This window comes from Hemiscyllium ocellatum, chromosome 12 (assembly GCF_020745735.1).
Source record: "Hemiscyllium ocellatum isolate sHemOce1 chromosome 12, sHemOce1.pat.X.cur, whole genome shotgun sequence".
In the NCBI taxonomy this organism is placed as follows: Eukaryota; Metazoa; Chordata; class Chondrichthyes; order Orectolobiformes; family Hemiscylliidae; genus Hemiscyllium; species Hemiscyllium ocellatum.
The window spans coordinates 63,904,282-63,926,131 of record NC_083412.1 but is presented as its reverse complement, the minus strand read 5'-3'; the positions used below and the strand labels follow the sequence as shown (position 1 = coordinate 63,926,131).

At 40.3% G+C, this 21,850-nt stretch overlaps 1 protein-coding gene across 1 annotated transcript in view; it reads left to right on the top strand.

Annotated features, from left to right (window-relative positions):
* The first annotated feature begins 913 nt into the window (after positions 1 to 913).
* Positions 914 to 21,850, top strand: part of gpr156 (G protein-coupled receptor 156) — a 35,203-nt gene continuing 14,266 nt past the window's right edge. Inside the window, exons 1-3 of the mRNA XM_060832795.1 lie at positions 914 to 990; positions 3,123 to 3,261; positions 12,613 to 12,723. Of these exons, the coding sequence (XP_060688778.1) occupies positions 914 to 990; positions 3,123 to 3,261; positions 12,613 to 12,723 (327 nt within the window). The remainder of the gene's footprint in view (positions 991 to 3,122; positions 3,262 to 12,612; positions 12,724 to 21,850) is intronic.

Below are 21,850 nucleotides of genomic sequence, written 5' to 3'. Positions count from 1 at the left end.
GTATTCAAATGTCTTTCTGGCTGACCTTCCAATTACCACTTTCCATATTCTTCAAGGTCTTTAAGATCTTCAAGGTCTTTAAGGTCTCTGCCACCCTTTCCCAGTTCCACTTGCCCAGGAATGCAGTCCTGTGGAACAATAAGTGCCTCACTTTAGCTAACTGCATCTCAATACCCTATCCATTAAATTTCCATAATTAATGATCACTCTCCGATCTCTCCATTCCATCCTAACTCTTCCTTCACTGTACAGATTTCTCTCTCTGTGCATCTATTTCCTCCTTTAAACCTTTATTTCTTTGAACAAACCTAGTCACTTACCTCCCATCTGTCTTGGCGTCCATTTATTTCACCGTTGCCTCGCTGATGCACCCTCTAACATTAAAAACATTACACAAATGCAAGTTATTATGAGGCAGGTGCCTGTGGACAGAAATAATAATGTAGAATTTCTAAGAGAAAGTTGTATCTTGCATGAATGTTTGATTGGCACATGTTGTGCACTCCAATAAAGGAGTGATTTAACATCTTAACATTTCTGAAATAGAGGTGAAAATATGACTAAAACACAATTTTCAAATTCCTTGATAACAAAAGTTACTTCCAGGTAGGTTAGAGGCACTGGCCACCTTCAATGCTGGATTCAACAGAGAACATATATTTTGTCCCTACATTCCACTTTGTAATTAACAAAAGAGTGCCTCAAACATAAGCTTTTAAACTAATTTTGTTATGGTGATTCCTAAGGATAATTTTATTTCATTAAATAAAGCTGGAGTAATTTATTGTTAAACAATTTTTTTTTGAATTAAGTGCCTTTATGTTCACAATGATTGACTTAAATAACACCTTTATTTTCTTAACAGAACATAATGTCTGAAGTCAAACATATCTCCCCTGTATTATTTGGAATGATGTGCACCTTGTTATCATGTGGGATTCTTCTAGCCCTTTTCTTTCTCATCTTCACCATCAAATTCAAACAGAACAGGTACTATCCATGAAACAATGGCATTTGTGTCACTACTTTAAACTTTTGAAGTCTCATTCTCTCCCACCTGCATCTTAGCCAATTCATTGTCTAAGAAGGTTAACTGATAGTGAATTATGTAATAAGAAGAGGGTCAGATTCAGTCACTGGTCTGTGGTGAGCACTTAACCTCTGTGTCCTTATGTCAGCCAGTTCACCAGAATCTTTGTATCTTGTTTAAAGATGGCAAATATCCAGAGTGTATGGTTCACTTATACTGACCATTAGTACATAACGATCAATCATCAGAAGTATCAGAGATGTTCTGTCCAAACTTTAAATGAAATTATCCCTTAGTCAGAGTTTCCACCATGATAAGAAACCAAAAATCAGAAGAAAAAGTATGACACAGAAGCAAGGTAGAAAGATAAACAGAATTACAGCTGACAGCAAAAGAAATAGAAACAGAAGGGGAAAAAATGGGTCTAGATGTTTTCAGTCAACATTATTACAAACATGGCAAAAGTGAGGACTGCAAATGCTGGAAACCAGAGTTTAGATCAGAGCTCTTCCTGATGAAGGGCCTTTGCCCGAAATGTCGATTTTCCTGCTCCTCGGATGCTGCCTGACCTGCTGTGCTTTTCCAGCACCACTCTGATTATTACAAACATGTTAATGCTGTCATATTCTTAGATTGAGGGGTTGCATATGTATGGTAGAACTGAGGAGGATTGTTTTTCTATCAAAGGGTAGTGAATTTGTGGAATGCTTTACTACAGAGGGCTATTGAGGCTGGGTCATTAAGTTTTTAAAATTAATTCATGGGCTGTAGTCATCATTGGCGAGGCATGCATTTATTGCCCATCCGTAATTGCCCAAAAGGCAGTTAAGAGTCAATCACATTGGTGTGGGCCTGGAGTCACATGTATGGCAGACCAGGTAAGGATAGCAATTTCCTTCCCTAAAGGACATTAGTGAACCAAGTGGATTTTTCCAACAATTGGCAATAGATTCATGGTCATCATTTGAATCTTAATTCTAGATTTCATTTCCTATTGAATTCAAATTCCACCATCTGCCATGGCAGGATCCAAACCCAGATTCCCAGAACATTACCTGGGTCTCTGGATTAATATTCCAGCGACAGATAGTACCACTAGCCCATCACCTTCCCTTTAAGTATACATCATTAAGTATACTCAAGGCTGAGATAGACAGATTTTTAATCCGTAAGGGGATCAATAGTAATGGGGAAAAGGCAGGGAAGTGGAGCTGAGGATTTTTAGATTATCCATTATCTTGCTGAATGGTGGAGCAGATGTGATGAACTAAATGGCCTGCACTGCTCTTTTGTCTTTTTTTCTCTGTCAAATTGTAGTTTTATGCTTAACATGAGGAACTGCGATTTTTTTCAATGGGACTGGATCTGAAAATATTTCAGAATCATTTTACCAAATAATTTGTTCAATTTTATTGAGAACTCATATGCTTTCAGATAGGATGCGTATGTGACCAAAATAAATAATATAATTAAGTGGATTGTTATATCTAGTTATAGCTACTGCCCACCATAGACATTAGAAATCACTTCTTATAAACTCTGAAGAAGGTGGTGTGTTGTATTCTACTTGCAAATTACATCAGGCTTGAAAGCATGACAACTAGATAAAGCAGGGATGTGATGCTGGCAGCAGATCAGGCAGCATCAGAAGAGTAGGAAAATCTTGCCTGAAAGAAGCCCTTGCCTGAAATATCAATTTGCCTGATCCTCGGATGATGCCTGATTTGCTGTGCTTTTCCAGCACCACACTCTTGACTCTAATCTCCAACATCTGCAGTACTTTTGCCTGTATAAAGCAGAGCCCCACCCAGTCACCATTATCTCATAGGGGAAAGCTTTGTTTAGCCACAAGCTAACGTTCAGTTTTACCAAATGTTTGCCTGATTCAATTTAGATCTAAAATTGCTCATCCAAGTGGCCTCTAATGTAAATATGGCTCAGAGGTTACAGCATTACTGGTCTGTACTAGTCTTGTATAAAAATTCAGTTCTATACATGTTAAAAGTGTTCAATTTGGTAACATATTAATGTTTAAAATTCAGCCTATCATGTGAAGATTTCACAAACTTTTATTATTAATTATTTCTATCAGGATTGTGAAAATGTCCAGTCCAAACCTCAACATTGTAACAATTATTGGAAGTGTTTTTACTTATGTCAGTGGATATATGTTTGGAATTGTGGAAGAGAAAACTGCTGAAATGGAAATGTCAACTGAATTGATCTTTCAGGTAGGGAAAGTTGACAAATTATGAAGTGGTGTATGCAATATTAATTGGAGATCCAGGACTTCTTATATTTGATTTGCTTGTACCTTGTTTGTGAATTGGTTTTATCAGTGCTTAATATGAAGTGATGTATGTGTGTAAGAAAAACACTTGACCTAAATTTAATCTGATGAAGGGCTTTTGTCCAAAATGTCAATTTTCCTGCTCCTCGGATGTTGCCTGAACTGCTGTGCTTTTCCAGCACCACTCTAATCTAGAATCTGGTTTCCGGCATCTGCAGTCATTGTTTTTACCTAAATTTAATCTGACCTATCAGCCAGTTATAAAGCAACACTGGTACAGTTGTTAACTGCTATGCAATCCTTCACCATGTGTGTCATTGCTCCCAATTACTTTAGGAGCATAAGACAAATAACTTTTAGTCTCTGGGACGTAAAATGCAAACACAGTGTACAGAAACTTTAATAAAAGATCTCACATGGGAGGTGAGGGGTATCCTTGATTATAAAGTTACCCAATTTATAATCAAATTGTTTTTAATTTTTTTTTGAGAGTTAATGTTTTAAGATTTGAATCCCACACAGGTAATAGTACTTCATTGGATTTCTAAGAGGAGCATTATGTGGTTTAATGGAGAATATGTTAATATAGTACTATTTTAGATGAACGAAACAAATGGCTACAGGATATTCAAAGTTCAACTGAACACTAAAAAGTTATCATCAACAATCACTTGCTCACAGGTATGATTGTCCACCTCAGAAGTTCCATGTCATTCATGGGCTCTGTGGGTCCTTGTGTGGTTGCATCTCTGACCATACATTTTGCAGGGGTTTCCAGGTAGTGGAATTAGACCATAACTTTGAGATCATTGGCATTCCTTTCTCCGGTCCCTGTTTCTTCTGAAAGAGGGTCTCCTGTGTGTTGATATCTATGTTGCATTTCTTGAGGGTAGCCTATGTTTCCTTTGTCGTCCTCAAGTGCCTTTCTTGAGTTGGGTGAAGAAGATTTGCTTTGGCAATGGGAACTCAGATATCCTAAGCCTGTGGCTGGTCCAGCAGAGTTAGTTTCAGATGATCACGGGTTCAATGTTGGTGCTGTTAGCTGCTTCAAGGATGCTGATGTTTGTATGTATGTCCCTCTCAACTGACATGGAGAATCCGTCACAAACAACATTAATGGCACTTCAAAGGTCTTGAGGTGGTATCTAAATGTAGTCCAAGTTTTGGAGTCATGTAGGAGAGTCTGAAGGATGACTGCCTTATACACAAGGATCCTAGTATCAGCATGGATGTCACATTCTTCGAGAACTCTCATCCTCAGGTACCTGAAGGTAGCACTCGCAGATTGGATGTGATGTTGAATTTCTGGATCAGTATCAGCCTTATATGAGTGGTAGCTTACCAAGTAGGACAAGTTCCATGTTTGGGAGGATTTCTGCCTTGATCTTAACAGAGGGATGGATCAGAACCTGACCTGAAATGGTTTGGTAAAGGATTTGAGTCTTTCTGAGGTTGCTTAAAGAGTATTCAACATTTTTAAAAGAAAGCATGTTAGGAAGTGGTACATAGACCAGATGTGGTCTCACCAAGGCCCTGTACAGCCTGGATAAAAGTTCCCTACTTTTATATTCCATTCCTATATTATAAAGGCAAATGGAGCATTGTCAATCATTTGCTGTACAATAGACAATAGGTGCAGGAGTAGGCCATTCTGCCCTTCGAGCCTGCACCACCATTCAATATGATCATGGCTGATCATCCTTAATCAATATCCTGTTTCTGCCTTATCTCCATAACCCTTGATTCCACTATCCTTGAGAGCTCTTTCCAACTCTTTCTTTAATGAATCCAGAGACTGGGCCTCCACTGCCCTCTGGGCAGAGCATTCCACACTTCTCTGGGTGAAGAAGTTTCTCCTCATCTCTGTCCTAAATGGTCTACCCCGTATTTTTAATCTGTGTCCCCTGGTTCAGCACTCATCCATCAGGGGAAACATGTTTCCTGCCTCCATTGTGTCCAATCCTTTAATAATCTTATGTCTCAATCAGATCCCCTCTGTCTTCTAAACTCAAGGGTATACAAGCCCAGTCGCTCCAGTCTTTTCAGCGTAAGGTAGTCCCACCATTCCAGGAATTGACCTCGTGAACCTACGCTGCATTCCCTCAATAGCCAGAATGTCTTTCCTCAAATTTGGAGACCAGAACTGCACACAATACTTCAAGGTGTGGTCTCACCAGGGCCCTGTACAGCTGCAGAAGAACCTCTTTTGCTTCTATACTCAATCCCACTTGTTATGAAAGCCAGCATGCTATTAGCCTTCTTCACTACCTGCTGCACCTGCATGCTTATCTTCATTGACTGGTGTACAAGAACACCCAGATCTCTTTGTACTGCCCCTTTACCTAAATTGATTCCATGTAGGTAGTAATCTGCTTTCCTGTTCATGCCACCATAACCATACATTTATCCACATTAAACCGCATCTGCCATGCATCTGACAACTCACTTAACCTGTCCAGGTCACCTTGTGATCTCCTAACATCCTCCTCACATTTCACCCTGCCACTCAGCTTAGTATCATCAGCAAATTTGCTAATATTATTACTAATATCATCTTCTATATCATTAATATATATTGTAAAATGCTGCGGTCCCAGCACTGATCCCTGCGGTACCCCACTGGTCACTGCCTGCCATTCTGAAATGGAGCCGTTTATCACTACTCTTTGTTTCCTATCAGCCAACCAACTTTCAATCCAAGTTAGTACTTTGCCCCCAATACCATGCACCCTAATTTTGCTCACTAAGCTCTTATGTGGGACTTTATCAAAAGCTTTCTGAAAGTCCAGGTACACTACATCTACTGGATCTCCCTGTGTATCCACTGTATTAGACCATCAGGTAACTTCTGTCATTGATTTCTGTAACTTCTCTTCATTTAAATGCATACCATTTTTCACTTCATCCTGCCAAGGTGGAGAGGTCCGCATTTTGCACACTCCACCAGGTAAATCTTTGCTAACTCACTTAACTTATCTGTGCCCTTGGCAGACTGTGCACCTTCTCTTGACAACTTTTTATTTATTCACTCTTGGGAGCTGCTGACTGGCCAGAACTTATTGCCTTTCCCTAGCTGCCCTTAAACTGAGTGATTTCCAAGGCCATTTCAGAGGGCAGTTGAGAGTCAGCTATATTGTTGTAGGTCTGAAGTCACATGTAGGCCAGACCAGGATAAGGATGAGCAATTTTCCTTCCCTGAAAGACATTAGTGAACCAGATGGGATTTTCCAACAATTGGCAATGGTTCATGGTCATCAGTAGATTCTCAATTCAAGATTTGTAAAAACGTTTTATTTAAATTCCACCATCTGCCATGGCAAGTTTTGAACCTGGATCACAAAAGCATTAATGGAATTTCTGGATTAATAATCAAGCAACAATACCACTAGGCCATCGCCTACTTACTCTCCAACCTACCTTGATGTCATTACCAAATTTAATTTATGTACATTTAGACCTTCATCTAATGCATTGATATGAATTGTAAACCACTGAGGCCTCAGTGTTGATGACTGTGGGGATTCACTAGTAACATTTTGCTATCTGACGAAGACACAGTTATCCCTACTTTCTGTTTCCTGTTAGCTAACCAATTCTTTATCCATACAGAGGTATAACCCATAAACTGTTAGATCTTATTTTCTGTAGTGACCTGTATGACACCTTACCAAATACCTTTTGAAAATCCAAGTGCATTACATCAACAGGGTCCCCTTTATCTACTTTGTTTGCTTATTCTTCAAAAGGACTTAAATAATTTAATTTAGTTAAACATGACTTCCCTTTCACAAAACCACATTGTCACTGCCTGATCAGACGATAATTTCTAAGTTAAAGTCACACAACACCAAGTTATAGTCTAACAGGTTGATTTGCAATTACAAGCTTTTGGAGCACTGCTCCTTCATCAGTTGCCTGATGAAGCAGCAGTGCTCAAAGTTCATATTTCCAAATAAACCTATTGGACTCTTACTTGGTGTTGTGTGACTTTTAAACTTTGTCCACCCCAGTCCAACACCAGCACCTCCTCATAATGATTTTCTAAGTATGCCAGGACAACTTTCTTAATAACAGATTATAGAAATTTCCTTGTATCAGATTCTAGGCTTACTGGCCTGGATTTTGCTGTCTTCTGTTGTCTCCTTTCACGAATAATGGCATTATATTATCTAACTTCTAATTCATTAGGACCTTCACAGAACCAAAGGAAATGTAGAAGATTAGAAACAAAGAAATAGGGGCATGAGTAGGCCATTCAGTTCTTTGAGTCTTGTTTACCATTCAGCATGATTATCCAATCAGAACTCTTAATGTAACACTGAGAACTGTATATGCTTGAGATCTAAAACTAGCAAAATCAGAAATTACTGAAGAAACTCAGTAGGCCAGGCAGCATCTATGAAGACAAAAAAATTTCAATTCCAGTGATCTTTCTTCAGAACCAGTATGATTCCTCTTTGGGGGAAGACTCAAACTGGGGGAGAGCTTAGGGAAAAAAAAGAGGTTTTCCTTGTCAGACTAAGAAGTGAGTTTTCTTTCTCTATTGGTTGTCAGTCTGTTGAATCCTTTTCTTCAGAATTAGTTAAGATACTAAGCTCAGGGTTAAATGGATTTTTTTAAATATAGATTTGGGAGTTGAGGGTTATGAGGGGGCAGACAGGAATTTGGAATTGTGAGCAGAACCAGATTAGGCATGCTCTTATTGAATAGTGGAGCAGCCACATAAGGTCAAATAGCCCACTCTTTTTCCTTGGTCATGCATTCTTGGTATTATTCTGGTTAATCTTCCCTACAATTGCACTGAGGACTTGACATACTTCCTAAAGAGCGATGCTCAGAATTGAAAAAAATACATCATCTGAGATTTAATTTGTGATTCGACTTACAAGAAACAAGTTTATTTTTGTATTGTGTCTATAGTTAAAAAGCCAAAGCTCTGACTACTTTAAAATAGCTTCATCGGTTTGTTCTACCATGTTTAAAGATTTGCTTGTGCAAACTCCCAAGTTTCTCCACTTCTGTCACCTTTAAGATTGTAGCACTTTAGTTTATATTTGCTTCTCCTCATTCCTCCTCGCAAAATGCATTACAAAACTAACCATTTTTCATTCAATTTCATCAGCCATTTCATCTAAAAGTACAGGACAACTTATCCATGGAACACAAAACCAGTAATCAGCCACAGTCATTGAACAGGATTTGGAATATAGTTTGAAAAGTAATGGAGTAGTAGGCACTAACAAACTAATCAGTTCAGAGATCAGAAAGCAGCAGCGAATTAACAAAGCACAGGTTACCAGTAAGTTATTAATGACGCAGTGGACACATCAGCTACTTGAAAACTCAAAAGGTAGCAGCACCAAATTACTTTACAGGATCCATGGCAAAGGTATGCAATGGTATTGTATTTCAAGAATTTTTTTGAATGATAGGAGGTAAAGTTGGACAGCATTGGATCCTGAATTCTCAACTGCATCAAAAGTGAGGAGTTGGCTTTTTTTGTCTGTGACCATACAAAAAGACAAAGGATGAACTGCAGTGAAGAATGGATAGCTGTGCAGGTGTACAGAGAATGGAAACCCCGTGTAGACATGTGGCAAATTTGGTGGGCGTTTTGGCTAAAACCATGAATGAAGAAGTGAAGGAGAGGAGTGTGCAGGATCTGGAGGCCCAAGAAACAGTTATTCCAATGTCTGTAAGTCAAACATTCTTGACTGGCTATTACTGGGGCACACAGTCAAGGACAGCTGACTGTGTATTCCTTCGAATAAAAGGTAACAATCAGGCTGGACAGTTTCAGACAGCTAAAGGCCACTTAGTCTAAGATCTGTCATAGGGAAATTTCTGGAATCTATTATTAAGAATTGTGCAGCAGATTATCTAGAATCATAATGTGATTGGGCAGAGTCAGGAATGATGAAGGGCTCTGGCCCGAAACGTCGAATTTCCTGTTCCTTGGATGCTGCCTAACCTGCTGTGCTTTAACCAGCAACACATTTTCAGCTCTGATTTCCAGCATCTGCAGACCTCACTTTTTACTCAGAGTCAGGAAGCTTTAGTTTAACTAACTGATTGGAGTTCTTTGAGGAATTAACAAACAAGGTGGATAAAGGCAAACCTATAAACGAACTATATTTGCATTTCCAAAAGTCTTTTGATCAAAGGTTGCTGCACAAGATATTCTGAAATGACATTTTCTGAGCTGACATTATATCAGTCAGTACAAAGGTGCACTTGAGAACCCAATCTGAGCTGACATTTTCAGGATTGAAAGCTGGGAGATTTTGAGTGGAAAAAACAAGGTGTGCAGTGGTAAACTTCGAACTGATCACACCTTTTGAAATATTGGGGTGCAAGTTCAGCATTCAAATAAAAATTTAATTATTTTAAAATCGTTGCAGAATAGCTTCTGTGATTAGTACATCGTATAGTTGCTATAGTCCTACCTAGACCATAGGGTTGCTCTCTCATTAAGAGAGATGACTGATTATGGTTTAACCTGAGGGTTAGTTCACCTCAGGTAAGGGATTACTTTACAATTAGGACATAGTGTTGTTTCTATGAAGTAGTTTGGAATACAACATACTCTTTCCATGGAATAAATTACATTTTCAGATTGGCCATTGGCTAGTGCAACATCACCATCTAGTGAACAGATTGCTGTAATTGCAGCATGTCTATATGCTGACATTTTCTCATTATAAAACATTGACCTGTTGTTCTGAACATTCCACCATCACAAAAGTTTAGATTTTTAAAAAACTACAAAATTGCAACAATAGATACTAGGATTTGTGGCCAGAAAGTTCATACCATATGCCATATCTTTGAATATGTAGATTGAAGAGGTTTACAAATAAGAGGATGAGTTTTGAAAAGATGAAATACATTAACTTATTTATGTATATGTAATTAATGCATTATTAAAAAAAAGTGGGTAGAAAGAGTATGATTCAACAATACATGGACACCGAAGATGAGTGTGCCAACAAGATGACTATGCGGCAATACCTAAGGGTCCACCCTGCTGACAGCCAAGCATGTAGGGTAACTCATCCATAACAGGGAGACTATAGAGTTTGCTACAGAGGATACTTTGAAGAATTCCACAAATGACTCTATCTTTTACTTGAACACCGTCAATTCCATTCCTCAGTTCTGTTACTGTACCACCCTAATCATGAACAATTTTGTAAAATTCATGCAACAACCGAAAAACAACAAGGCTGCTGGATCAGATGGCAAAGATATCTGGCTGCACCACCTCACATTCCTCATCTGGGAATAGAGTTTATACCAGTGGATCTTAGGGATGCTGTGATCATGACTATATTTTAAAGAGAAGATCGGTCTGATTTGATTAGATTCCCTACAGTGTCAAAACAGGCTCTTCAGCCCAGTACCGACTCTCCAAAGACTAACCCACCCAGACCCATTTCCCTCTGACTAATGCGCCTAACACTATGGGCAATGTAGCATGACCTGCATATCTTTGGACTGTGGGAGGAAACCAGAGCACTGGGAGGAAACCCACGCAGACACTGGGAGAATGTCACAGACAGTCACCTGAGGCTGGAATCGAACCTGGGACCCTGGTGTTGTGAGGCACTGAGCAACCGTGCCGCCCCAATCTATTGTGGTAACCACAGAGAGGTTTCCTTGCTGCCTTCTGCAACATTTTTGTTATTTTTCCTACCCTCCCCTCCACTTTGTTTAAAACCCAGTCTCCTACCTGCTTGCTTCACCTCTTCCCATTTCTTCCATAAAACATAATCACCAAACATCCCAAATTACTTCTCTTATTTATTCTTTCATAGAAAATTGAGCTCTCAATACCTTCTCCCATTCTCCATTGATAACTCTCTCCCATTCCCATATGTTCCATTTTCCAGGCAACATCTTATCACAAGTGCCAGTTTAAAGTTTTTTGGAAATATTTCATTTCCCTGGAGTTAAAGTTTAATCTCCACTGTTTTCCCAGCACTAAGATGGGTAACCTAGTTATTTAGGATTCCAAGCACTCAGTACTTCTTCCCTATCTAGGTAAAAGCAATGACTGCAGATGCTGGAAACCAGAGTCTAGATTAGAGTGGTGCTGGAAAAGCACAGCAATTCAGGCAGACATCCAAGGAGCAGTGAAAACGACGTTTCGGGCAAAAGGCCTTCATCAGGAATACAGGCAGAGAGCCTGAAGGGTGGAGAGATAAGTCACTGCTCCTTGGATTTTACTGCTCCTCAGATGTCTGCCTGAACTGCTGTGCTTTTCCAGCACCACTCTAATCTTCTTCCCTATCTTTCAATTGTCAATTCAGCAACAGAATATACACAGCCTAGGTACAACAAGAGCAATGTGCAACTTTTCTTTGTTATTACTAGGATTCTTTTATAAAATTTTAAAATTATAACAAATTCATTGGAAATATTGTTCTATCTCTGGGCTGGGCAAAAGATCCTTACAAAAGCTTGATGACTTTAGAGTGGTTTTGGCTCTGTGTTGGGTACGTGATGAGTTAATTATAATTCACAAAACAGAAAACCGAGATGATTAGCTGTGGGTTAGGATTACTCTGGTTAAATTATGTTTTGAGTACAATTGTTGGAATTTTTAAAAGGGTGTTGAAAATCTCTGCCAAGTAACTAGGAGGCTTTTACAACGTGTGAGCATGATCAAGAAGCTTTAATCACTTTCTTGTGTAAAACCGGGTATTTTGACACCCGTTTAATCCATCATTACCTATTATTCTTTATAGTAAATATGGTTCTGACATTTTATTTATAAATTCTGATGACTTGAAAAATACATTAAAACACTGACATAACTGATCTGCCAATGCATGTTACAGCACTTGATACACCCAAGGACATGCTATTAATTATGTTAAGTTTGTAAAGTAATGTTTTGTAGTGAAATGATTGAATTCTTATTACTTGTGTATACTATTTTTATTTCAGTTGTCCATCAATCATTACCAGAAGGGTAGATTATTGAAGTGACAGTAAAATACTTATTTCCGATCTCTCTAGTGTATGAAATTAACTGCCAGAGGCTCCTACAATTACAATATTTAAAAAGGCATATATAAATGGGTATATAAATAGAAAGGGCTTAGAGGGATATGGACCAAATGTGGCAAATGGGACTAGATTAATTCAGGATATCTGGTTGACATGGACAGGTTGGGCCAAATGGTCTGTTTCCACACTGTAGACTTCCATGACTCCATGTGTTTAGTCTTACCACCATTAGTTTTGATGTGTTTTGTTTAACACAAACCTTCATTTTGAATTACAGATTCGCATATGGATGCTGTGCTTAGGAATCTCATTGATATTTGGGCCCATATTGGGAAAGACATGGCGACTGTACAAAGTTTTTGGTCAGCATGTCCCAGAGAAGAGAGTGGTAAGCTAACATGTGAAGCTTAATGACCTTTACCTCACCCAACTTTTCTCTATATTTCTGAAGCAAAATCGGAAGGGGAAATGAGAAGCTTAGACTAAATAGTTTTATCGAACAAATATTGATAGTGGATGCTGTTAGCAGGCTGAAAGCAGTATTGGATAGCCATATGACAAAGAAAACAATGGAAAAATATGGGAAATACAAAGCAACATATATTATTTTCAAACCTGCCTGCCAGATTGACCATTGTGGTCTTTTCCAGTTCTATACATTCATGCACACTATAAAAGTAGAGTTGTCATTGTCTGGAAATATTTAGGACAAAAATTTACTTAATTATTTTCCTTGGAGCAACAAATAACTTAATTACTATATAAGCATACTTACGATTGATAAATGACATGTACTGCAATGTACAGTTACTAATCCTTAAGGGGTACTGGCTTAACTTTATAAATGATCCCTTTAGAAAGTTCAGTGCATATATAAAAACAAACAAGAATGGTATATACACATCTGTAGCATAAAGTATATCAGTGAATCACTGTCTTACTTGTAGCTGCAGCCTTTGAGCAGTTCTTTCTTTGCTTTCTTGAATATTTATTGGCTTTACAGTCAGATGAATGATTTGATTTGATTTATTGTTGTCACATGTACCTAGGTACATTGAAAAGCTTTGTTTTGCATGCAATACAGGCAAATTGTAACATACAAAGGACACACATCATAGGGTGTTTAGACAGAGCAAATCATACAAGGTTACGGCTGCACAGGAGATGCACAAAAGCAAGATCAACATTAGATTTGAAATTAGAGAAGTCCATTCAGCAGTCTGTTATACAGCAGGGAGGAAGCTGTTCTTGAACCAGTTGGTGTGTGTGTTTCAGTTTCTGTGTGTTCTACCCAACGGAAGAGGTTGGAAGAGAGTATAATCGGGGTGGGAGAGGTCTTCGATTATGTTGTCTGCGTTTCCATAGTGATGAGAAGTGTTGATGGAGTCCATGGATGGGAGGTTGGCTTTTATGATAGTCAGGGCAGTGTCAACAATTTTCTGTAATTTCTTACAATTGTGGAAAGAGCAGTTGCTATACCAAGCCATGATGCACCCAGACAGAATGCTTTCTATGGTGCATCTGTAAAAGTTGGTGAAGGTCCTTAGGGACACGTCAAATTTCTTAAGCTTCCTGAGGGTAAAAAAAAAAGAGACATTGTTGTGCCTTCTTGACCATCACACTTATGTGGGAGGACCAGGACAGATTGTTGGTTATTGTCAATCTTAGGAACTTGACGCTCTTGACCTTCTTCACCTCAGCTCCATTGATGTCGGCAGGTGAACGGCCTTCTTTTTTCCTGGAGCTAATAATCAGTTCTTTAGTTTTGCTTTGAGGGCGAGATTGTTATCTTTGCACCATATCACTAACAATTCAAGTCTACAATGGTGGTGTCATCAGGGAACTTGTAGATGCTGATCGGATGAAATTTTGGTGACACAATTAAGTGTGCAGGAAGCACAGTAGGGGTCTGTGTATGCATCCTTGCAGGGCACTGATTTTGAGTATTATCCTGGAGGAGGTGCTGTTGTCTATAGTCACTAATTGCAATCTGTAGGTCAGAAAGTTGAGGGTCCAGTTGCAGAAACCAGAACCAGGACCAGGACCTAGGTCTTGGAGTTTGGAGATTAGTTTGGTTGGGATTATAGTGTTGAGGGCAGAGCTGTAGTTGAAAGGTAGAAGTCTGATGAAGGTATCCTTCTTATCCAGATGTTCCAGGGATGAGCGTAGGGCTAGGGAAATGGCATCTGCTATGGAAGTGTTGCACCTAATAGGCAAATTGCAAGGGATGAAGGCAGGCTGGGAGGCTAGGGTTGATGTGAACCCGGACTAACCTCTCAAAGTATTTTGTAATTATGGAGGTCAGAGCCAACAGATGGTAGTTGTTGAGGCGCATTGCACGTATTTTCTTTGCTAGTGGGATGATGGTGGTCTTCTTGAAGCAAATGGGGACCTTATATTTTAGTAAGGAGATGTTAAAGATGTCAGTGACCCCTGACAGCTGGTCTCCACAGGATCTGAATGCATGGCCGGGAACTCCATCTAGGTCAGTCGGTTTCTTCGGGTTCACTCTCAAGAAGGCGAATCTGACATGTGCAGCACAGACTGAGAGAACAGGTGAATCCAGGGCTGTCGGGACAGGTGACATAGTTCCACTGGCTTCATGTAAAGTTAAAGGCTTAATTTGATGGTTGGAGCAATGGGGACAAAGTAACTTTCAGTGTATTTCTTCTCATCTCCACGAGTCTTTCATCCTTCTCTCACTTGCGTCATTAACCACATCTCTTCACCAAAGGAGCTACCTGCCCAAAGTTTATATCTAGCTCCCCTTCTCAAGGTCAACTGGTCAAATTCCTCTTGATTTCATCCTATTACACACCATAACTTCTCCAGTCTGGAAATCTATTGTTGGCCAGATGTTTTTTTGAGCAGAGCCAGATCGTTCTAGTACAGTACTTCAGGAGTGGAAAGATTGAAGATACAATATTTGGAATAATAAAACATTTTCTTACTGGTCTCTGTTTGATGTCTCAGGTAAATATTTACATGTATAGTATTGTTCACACATTTGGAGTTAAGCATTCTTAAAAGAACATACTTTTACTCAATCTCTTAGACATATCCCACCTCAGGGGTGGGTGGGATTTTAACCTGGACCTTCTGGCCAAGAGGTACGTACACTACTATTATATTATTCTTGATTAAGAAAATTCTGAAATGCAGATATAACTTGTCCCAATCATTTATATTGAGAGGGTGAGATTTATTTGTTTTGCCAATAGGCTTATTTGGGTTCATGGATGTTATGCATTAGAATTGGTCATGGATATACGATTAACTTTGATTGTCTCCCTCAGCAAAACACAGGTGGAGATAATGGATTCAAATCTTGATGGATCGTAGTTTGATTTTGAAAACCAATTAATGTCAACCTCTTCCTATTCCTTCAGTTTACTGCAGGTCTAAAAGTTTAGAGATCACAAAACAAAAAAAAACTTTTAACAGGCAAGCAATTAAGAGATCGTCATTTCAGTTCTTGTTGCTATTGCTCACAAACTTCTGTTTAAAAAGAATTCTCAGTCAGCTGTTTCTTGGGCATTAGTAACTTGAAACTTTTGCTTACACCGCTGAGACATTGGATCGGTTGCAGGTAGACAGATAGTGAAGATGGTGTTTGGTTCACTTGCCTTTATTGGTCAGTGCATTGAGTATGAGTTTAGAGGTCATGTTATGGCTGTACAGGAGACTTTTACAATACTGTATTCAATTTTAGAAAAGATGTAGTTGAACGTGAAAGGGTTTAGAAAAGATCTACAAGAATGTTACAAGGATTAGAGGATTTGAGCTAAAGGGAGAGGGTGAATAGGCTGGGGCTTTTTCCCTGGAGCATTAGTTGCTGAGGGTGACCTTAGAGGTTTATAAAATCATGAGGGGCATGGATAGGGTGAATAGACAAGGTCTTTTTACCATGTTAGGAGAGGCCAAAACTAAAGGGCATCAGTTTAAGGTGAGAGGGGAAAGATTTGAAAAGGATAGGAGGGGTAACTTTTTCATGCAGGGGGTGGTACATGTATGGAATGAGCTGCCAGAGGAAGAGGCGGAAGCTGGTACAATTAAAAGGAATCTGGATGGGATTATGAATAGGAAGGGTTTAGAAAGATATGGGCCAAATGTTGGCAAATGCGACTAGATCAGTTTCAGATATCTGGTCGGCATGGATGAGTTGTTTCCATACCGTTTAACTCTACAACTCAATGTTTCTATGGTTACGAAATATAGAAAAGTAACAGGCTTTGAAATTCAACTAGTTTGTTTTTGAAAGTTGAATGGATATGAATAAGTTCTCTTGCTATCTTTCTCTTTCCTCCAACTTGGAGCACTTTGACAATTATAGAACACAACATAAATATACAAAGATCAACTATATTTGCTAGCTATTCTTTCATACTTGCACCATGATCATTCCCTATGAATGTTAGCTCTTTAAAGCTTTAGAAATGTGTCTTGTTTTTCAAAATTATGAAGTAAAGTAGTGAAAATATCCAAATTCAAAGAAAATATTTCAACATAATGGCTGTTTGCAATGAAACAGCCTTGGAAATCAAATGTAGCTTATGCTCACAGCTCTGGGCAAAAGATCAAGACTAAGCACAGGCTTAGGGGGAGGCTGAGGAACATCTTCTGAATTAAAGACAGAGTCATAGAAATGTACAGCATGGAAACAGACCTTTTGGTCCAATTCTTCCATGCCAACCCGATATCCCAACCTAATCTAGTCCCATGTGCCTGCACTTGGCCCATATCCCTCTAAACCCTTCCTATTCATATACCCATCCAAATGCCTCTTAAACATTGCAATTACACCAGCCTCCACCACTTCCTCTGGCAGCTCATTCCATAAACATACCACCCTCTGCGTGTAAACGTTGCCCCTTAGGTCTCTTTTATACCTTTCCCCTCTCACCCTAAACCTATGCCCTCTAGTTCTAGACTCCCCCACCCCAGGGAAAAGATCTTGTCTATTTATCCTATCCATGCCCCTCATGATTTTGTAAACCTCTAAGGTTACCCGTGAGCCTCCAACGCTCCAGGGAAAACAGCTCCAGCCTATTCAGCCTCTCCCTAGAGCTCAAACTTTCCAACCCTGACAACATCCTTGTCAATCTTTCACGTGTCACAACGTCCTTCCAATAGGATGGAGACCAAAATTGCACACAATATTCCAAAGGTGACCTAACCAATGTTTAATTTCAGCTCCAGATCTGTTCTTTTAACTGAGGTTGTGTTGTTCCACTTCCTGCTTCTTGGGTATGGTACTGTTATCTGGTTTCTGGGTCCACTTGTCAGACTTCTGCTGTGCCCTAATGACTTGGTGAGTCTTGAAAGATTTTACCTTTCCTTCTTAAGTACGAGGTACCCTTCAATAGCTGAATTGATGTCTTTTTTCATTTCTTGATGCCTTTTCTGCTACATCATGTGCTAAGTGCGCAGGGTCTAACTTTAACTTCCGAAGTTTTGTTCTTTAAGTACAAGATACTTTATATAAGAATGTTATTTACAGTTTAATAGATATACATACATACACACACACACACACTTTCGACTCCAGTATCCAATTCTCTTTAAATAATTATGTGAGGCGGGTATATCATGAATTGAATTCATTGTCACGTGTACTGAGGCACAGTGAAAAGCTTTGTCTTGCAAGCAATACAGGCAGATCACATTGCTAAGTAGCATAGATAGTAAATAATAGGTAAACAACAGCAAAAACAAAAACACTGGTACAGGTGAATGTTAAGAGTTTAAGAGTCCATTCAGTATTCTAACAACGCAGGGTAGAAACTGTTTCGAAACAGGCTGGTGCGTATGTTCAGGCTTCTGTATCTTCTCCCCGATGATAGAGGTTGTAGAAAAGCATTGCAAGGGTGGGATGGATTATTGAGAATGCTGGCAGCCTTTCCTTGACAGTAGACCTGGTAGATGGATTCTATAGATGGGAGGTTGGCCTTTGTGCTTGTCCGGGCCGAGTTCACCACCCTCGTAACAGTCTCCGTTCTTAAATGGTACAGGCATCATACCAGATAGAGAAACATCCAGACAGATTGCTCTTGATGGCGCACCTATAAAAAAGTTGCCAAAGGTATTCGCCATCATGCCAAAATTTCCTCAGCTGCCTGAGGAAGCAGAGACATTGTTGGGCCTTTGTAACCAGTGCGTCCACATGAAGAGTCCAAGAAAGCTTGTTATGGATGACCACTCCCAGGAGCTTGACACTCTCCACTCATTCCACCTCTGTGCTGTTAATGTGTAGGGGGGCATGAATAACATCCTGCCAAAAGTCAATAATGAGTTCCTTTGTTTTGCCGGCATTGAGAGCTAGGTTGTTCTCAGTGCACCATTTTTCCAGGTCTTCCACCTCCCATTTGTTTCGTCGCCATCTCAGATTCGACCGACTATGGTGGTGTCATCTGCGAACATATAAATGGCATTAGTCTGGTATTTGGTGACTCAGTCATGGGTATACAGTGAGTACAGTAGGGGGCTGAGTATGCTCCCCTGAGGGGGGCTCCAGTGTTGAATGTTAGTGAGGATGAAATATTGTCCCCACTCTTCACTAATTGGGACTGGTGGGTCAGGAAACTGGAGGACCCAGTTGCAGAGAGTGGGGTTTAGTCCGAGATCACTAAGTTTAATAATCAATTTCGAGGGGATAATAGTGTTGAAGGCTGAACTGTAATCAATGAGTAGGATTCTTATGTAGCTGTTCTTGGTGTCAAGATGTTCTAGGGAAGAGTGAAGGGCGAGTGATGCGGAATCTGACGTGGATCTGTTGGTCCAATAGGCAAATTGGAGTGGATCCAGAGTAATGGGGAGGCTGGAATTGATTAATGCCATGACCAGCCTTTCAAAGCACTTCATGACCACCGAAGATATGCTGCATGAGCCTTTTTAGACACAGGGATGATGTTGGCCCTCTTCAAACAGGCAAGCACAGTGGCCTGCTTCAGGGAGAGGTTGAAGATGTCTGAGAAGATCTCTGCCAGTTGATCTGCGCATGCTCTGAATGCATGGCCTAGTAACTCTGTCTGGTCCCATCGCTTTCCTTGGATTCACACAAAGGAAAACTGACCTGACCTCTCAAGCAGAGACTGTTGGGATATGTTTTTCAGGGCTGGTCGGAATAGCCGAAATTCTGCTCAAAGCAAGCATAGAAGGCGTTGAGAAGATCTCTGAGGGGTATGTCATTGTCTCCTATCTTGCATTGTCTCTTTTTAGAACCTGTGATGTCATTCAGTCCTTGCCATAGTTGCCGGGTGTCTGGGTCTCTAATTTGGATCGGTATTGGTCCTTGGCTGTCTTAATGGCTCTACGAAGGTCATATTTGTATTCCTTATATTCGAGTGGGTCTCCTGATCTGAAGGCCTCACCTGGTTTTTAGCAGGTTCTGTATGTCCTGATTCATCCAGGGTTTCCTGTTGGGGAACACCCGGATTGACCTCCTCGGTATGCAGTCCTCTACACACTTGCTGATAAAGTCTGTGATGGCGGTGGCGTACTCGTCCAAGGTACTTGCAGATTGTTTGAACATGGCCCAATCAGCCAATTCCAGACAGGACCAGAGTTGATCCTCTGCCTCCACTGACCAGCACTAGATCTATATCCACGAGGGGGTCTCCTGCTTGAGCTTTTGCCTGTAAGCCGGGGAGAAGAAACACTGTGATTGGAGTTCCCAAAATGAGAGTGGGGGATGGAGCGGTGGGCATCTTTCACAGTGGTGTAGCAGTGGTCTAAAATGTTCAGGCCCCTGGTTGGGCTGGTAATGTTCTGGTGGTACTTGGGCAACACCTTCCTTAGATTGGCTTGATTGAAGTCACCAGCCACAATAAACAGGGCTTCGGGGTGTTCCGTCTTCAGGGGGTTAGTGGTGAAGCACAGCACATCCAGAATTTCCTCAACCTTTGGTATGTACACAGCAGTTAGTATAGCAGTGGTAATTTCCCGGGGTAGATAGAAGGGATGGCATTTGATGATGAGGAGTTCAAGGCTTGGGGAGCAATGGCTGCCCAGGGTTGCAATGTCACTTTAATATATCTTAATCACCCCATCCCTCCATTACACATTCAATTGGCTTTCGTTACTCCACAGTCAACTGCTGCAAAGACACACGGCTCCTTTCGAAACAAAGACTAGTATTTCTGTGAAAACACAGATTTCTGTTGATTATTGCTCATGCATATAATCAAATTACCTTAGACTGAATCTACTGAATAATTATGAGGTATATGTTAAATCTCACTAATGTACAAACTTCATGGAAAATTTACGAAGGAACAAGTTATACCCGTTTTTAGGTACTGCTTTTATTTTTACCTTAGAGGTTTATAAAATTACGAGGGGCATGGATAGGGTAAACAGACAAAGTCTTTTCCTTGGGGTTGTGGAGTCTGAGAGGGATTGGGTTTAGGGTGAGAGGAAAAGATTTAAAAAGGGACTTAAAGGGCAACATTTTCATGCAAAGGGTGGTGCGTGTATGGAATGAGCTGCCAAAGGAAGTGGAGGAGGCTGGTACAATTACAGCATTTAAAAGGCATCTGGATGAGTATATGAATAGGAAGGATTTTGACGGTTATGAGGCAAATGCTGGTAAATGGAATTGGATTAGTTTAGGATATGTGGTCGGCATGGACAAGTTGGACCAAAGAGTCTCTTTCCATGCTGTATATCTCTATAACTTGAAAGGGTTCAGAGAAGATTTACAAGGACGTTGCCAGGGTTGGAGGATTTGAGCTGTAGGGAGAGTCTGACAGGCTGGGGCTTTTTTCTCTGGAGTGTCGGAGGTTAAGGGGTGACCTTATAGAGGTTTACAAAATTATGAGGGACATGGATAGGGTAGATAGACAAAGTCTTTTCCCTGGGGTCAGGGAGTCCAGAACTAGAGGGCATAGGTTTAGGGTGAGAGGGGAAAGATACAAAAGAGACCTAAGGGGCAACTTTTTCACACAGAGGGGTGATACATGTATAGCATGAGCTGCCAAAAGAAGTGGTGGAGGCGAGTACAATTGCAACATTTAAAAGGCATTTGCAAAAAGTGATATGAATAGGAAGGGTTTGGAGGGATATGGGGCGGGTGCTGGCAGGTGGGACTAGATTGGGTTGGGATATCTGGTCGGCATGGATGGGTTGGACCAGAGAACAAATAAAATTTACAGCCCTGGAAACAGGCCCTTCGGCCCTCCAAGTCTGAGCCAATCCAAATGTACTGTCTAATCCTGTCTATCAAGCCTAAGCATTTGTATCCCTCTGCTCCCCACCTACTCATGCATCTGTCCAGACACATCTTAACTGAATCTACCGTGCCTGCCCCTACCACCTCTGCTGGCAATGCGTTCCAAATGCCCACCACCCTCTGTGTGAAGTACTTGCCACATGTATCCCCCTTAAACTTTTCACCTCTCACCTTGAAAGCATGACTTCTCATTGTTGAATCCTTCACCCTGGGAAAAAGTTTATCTCTATCTACCCTGTCTATACTCTTCATGATTTTGTAAACCTCACTCAGGTTCCCCCCTCGA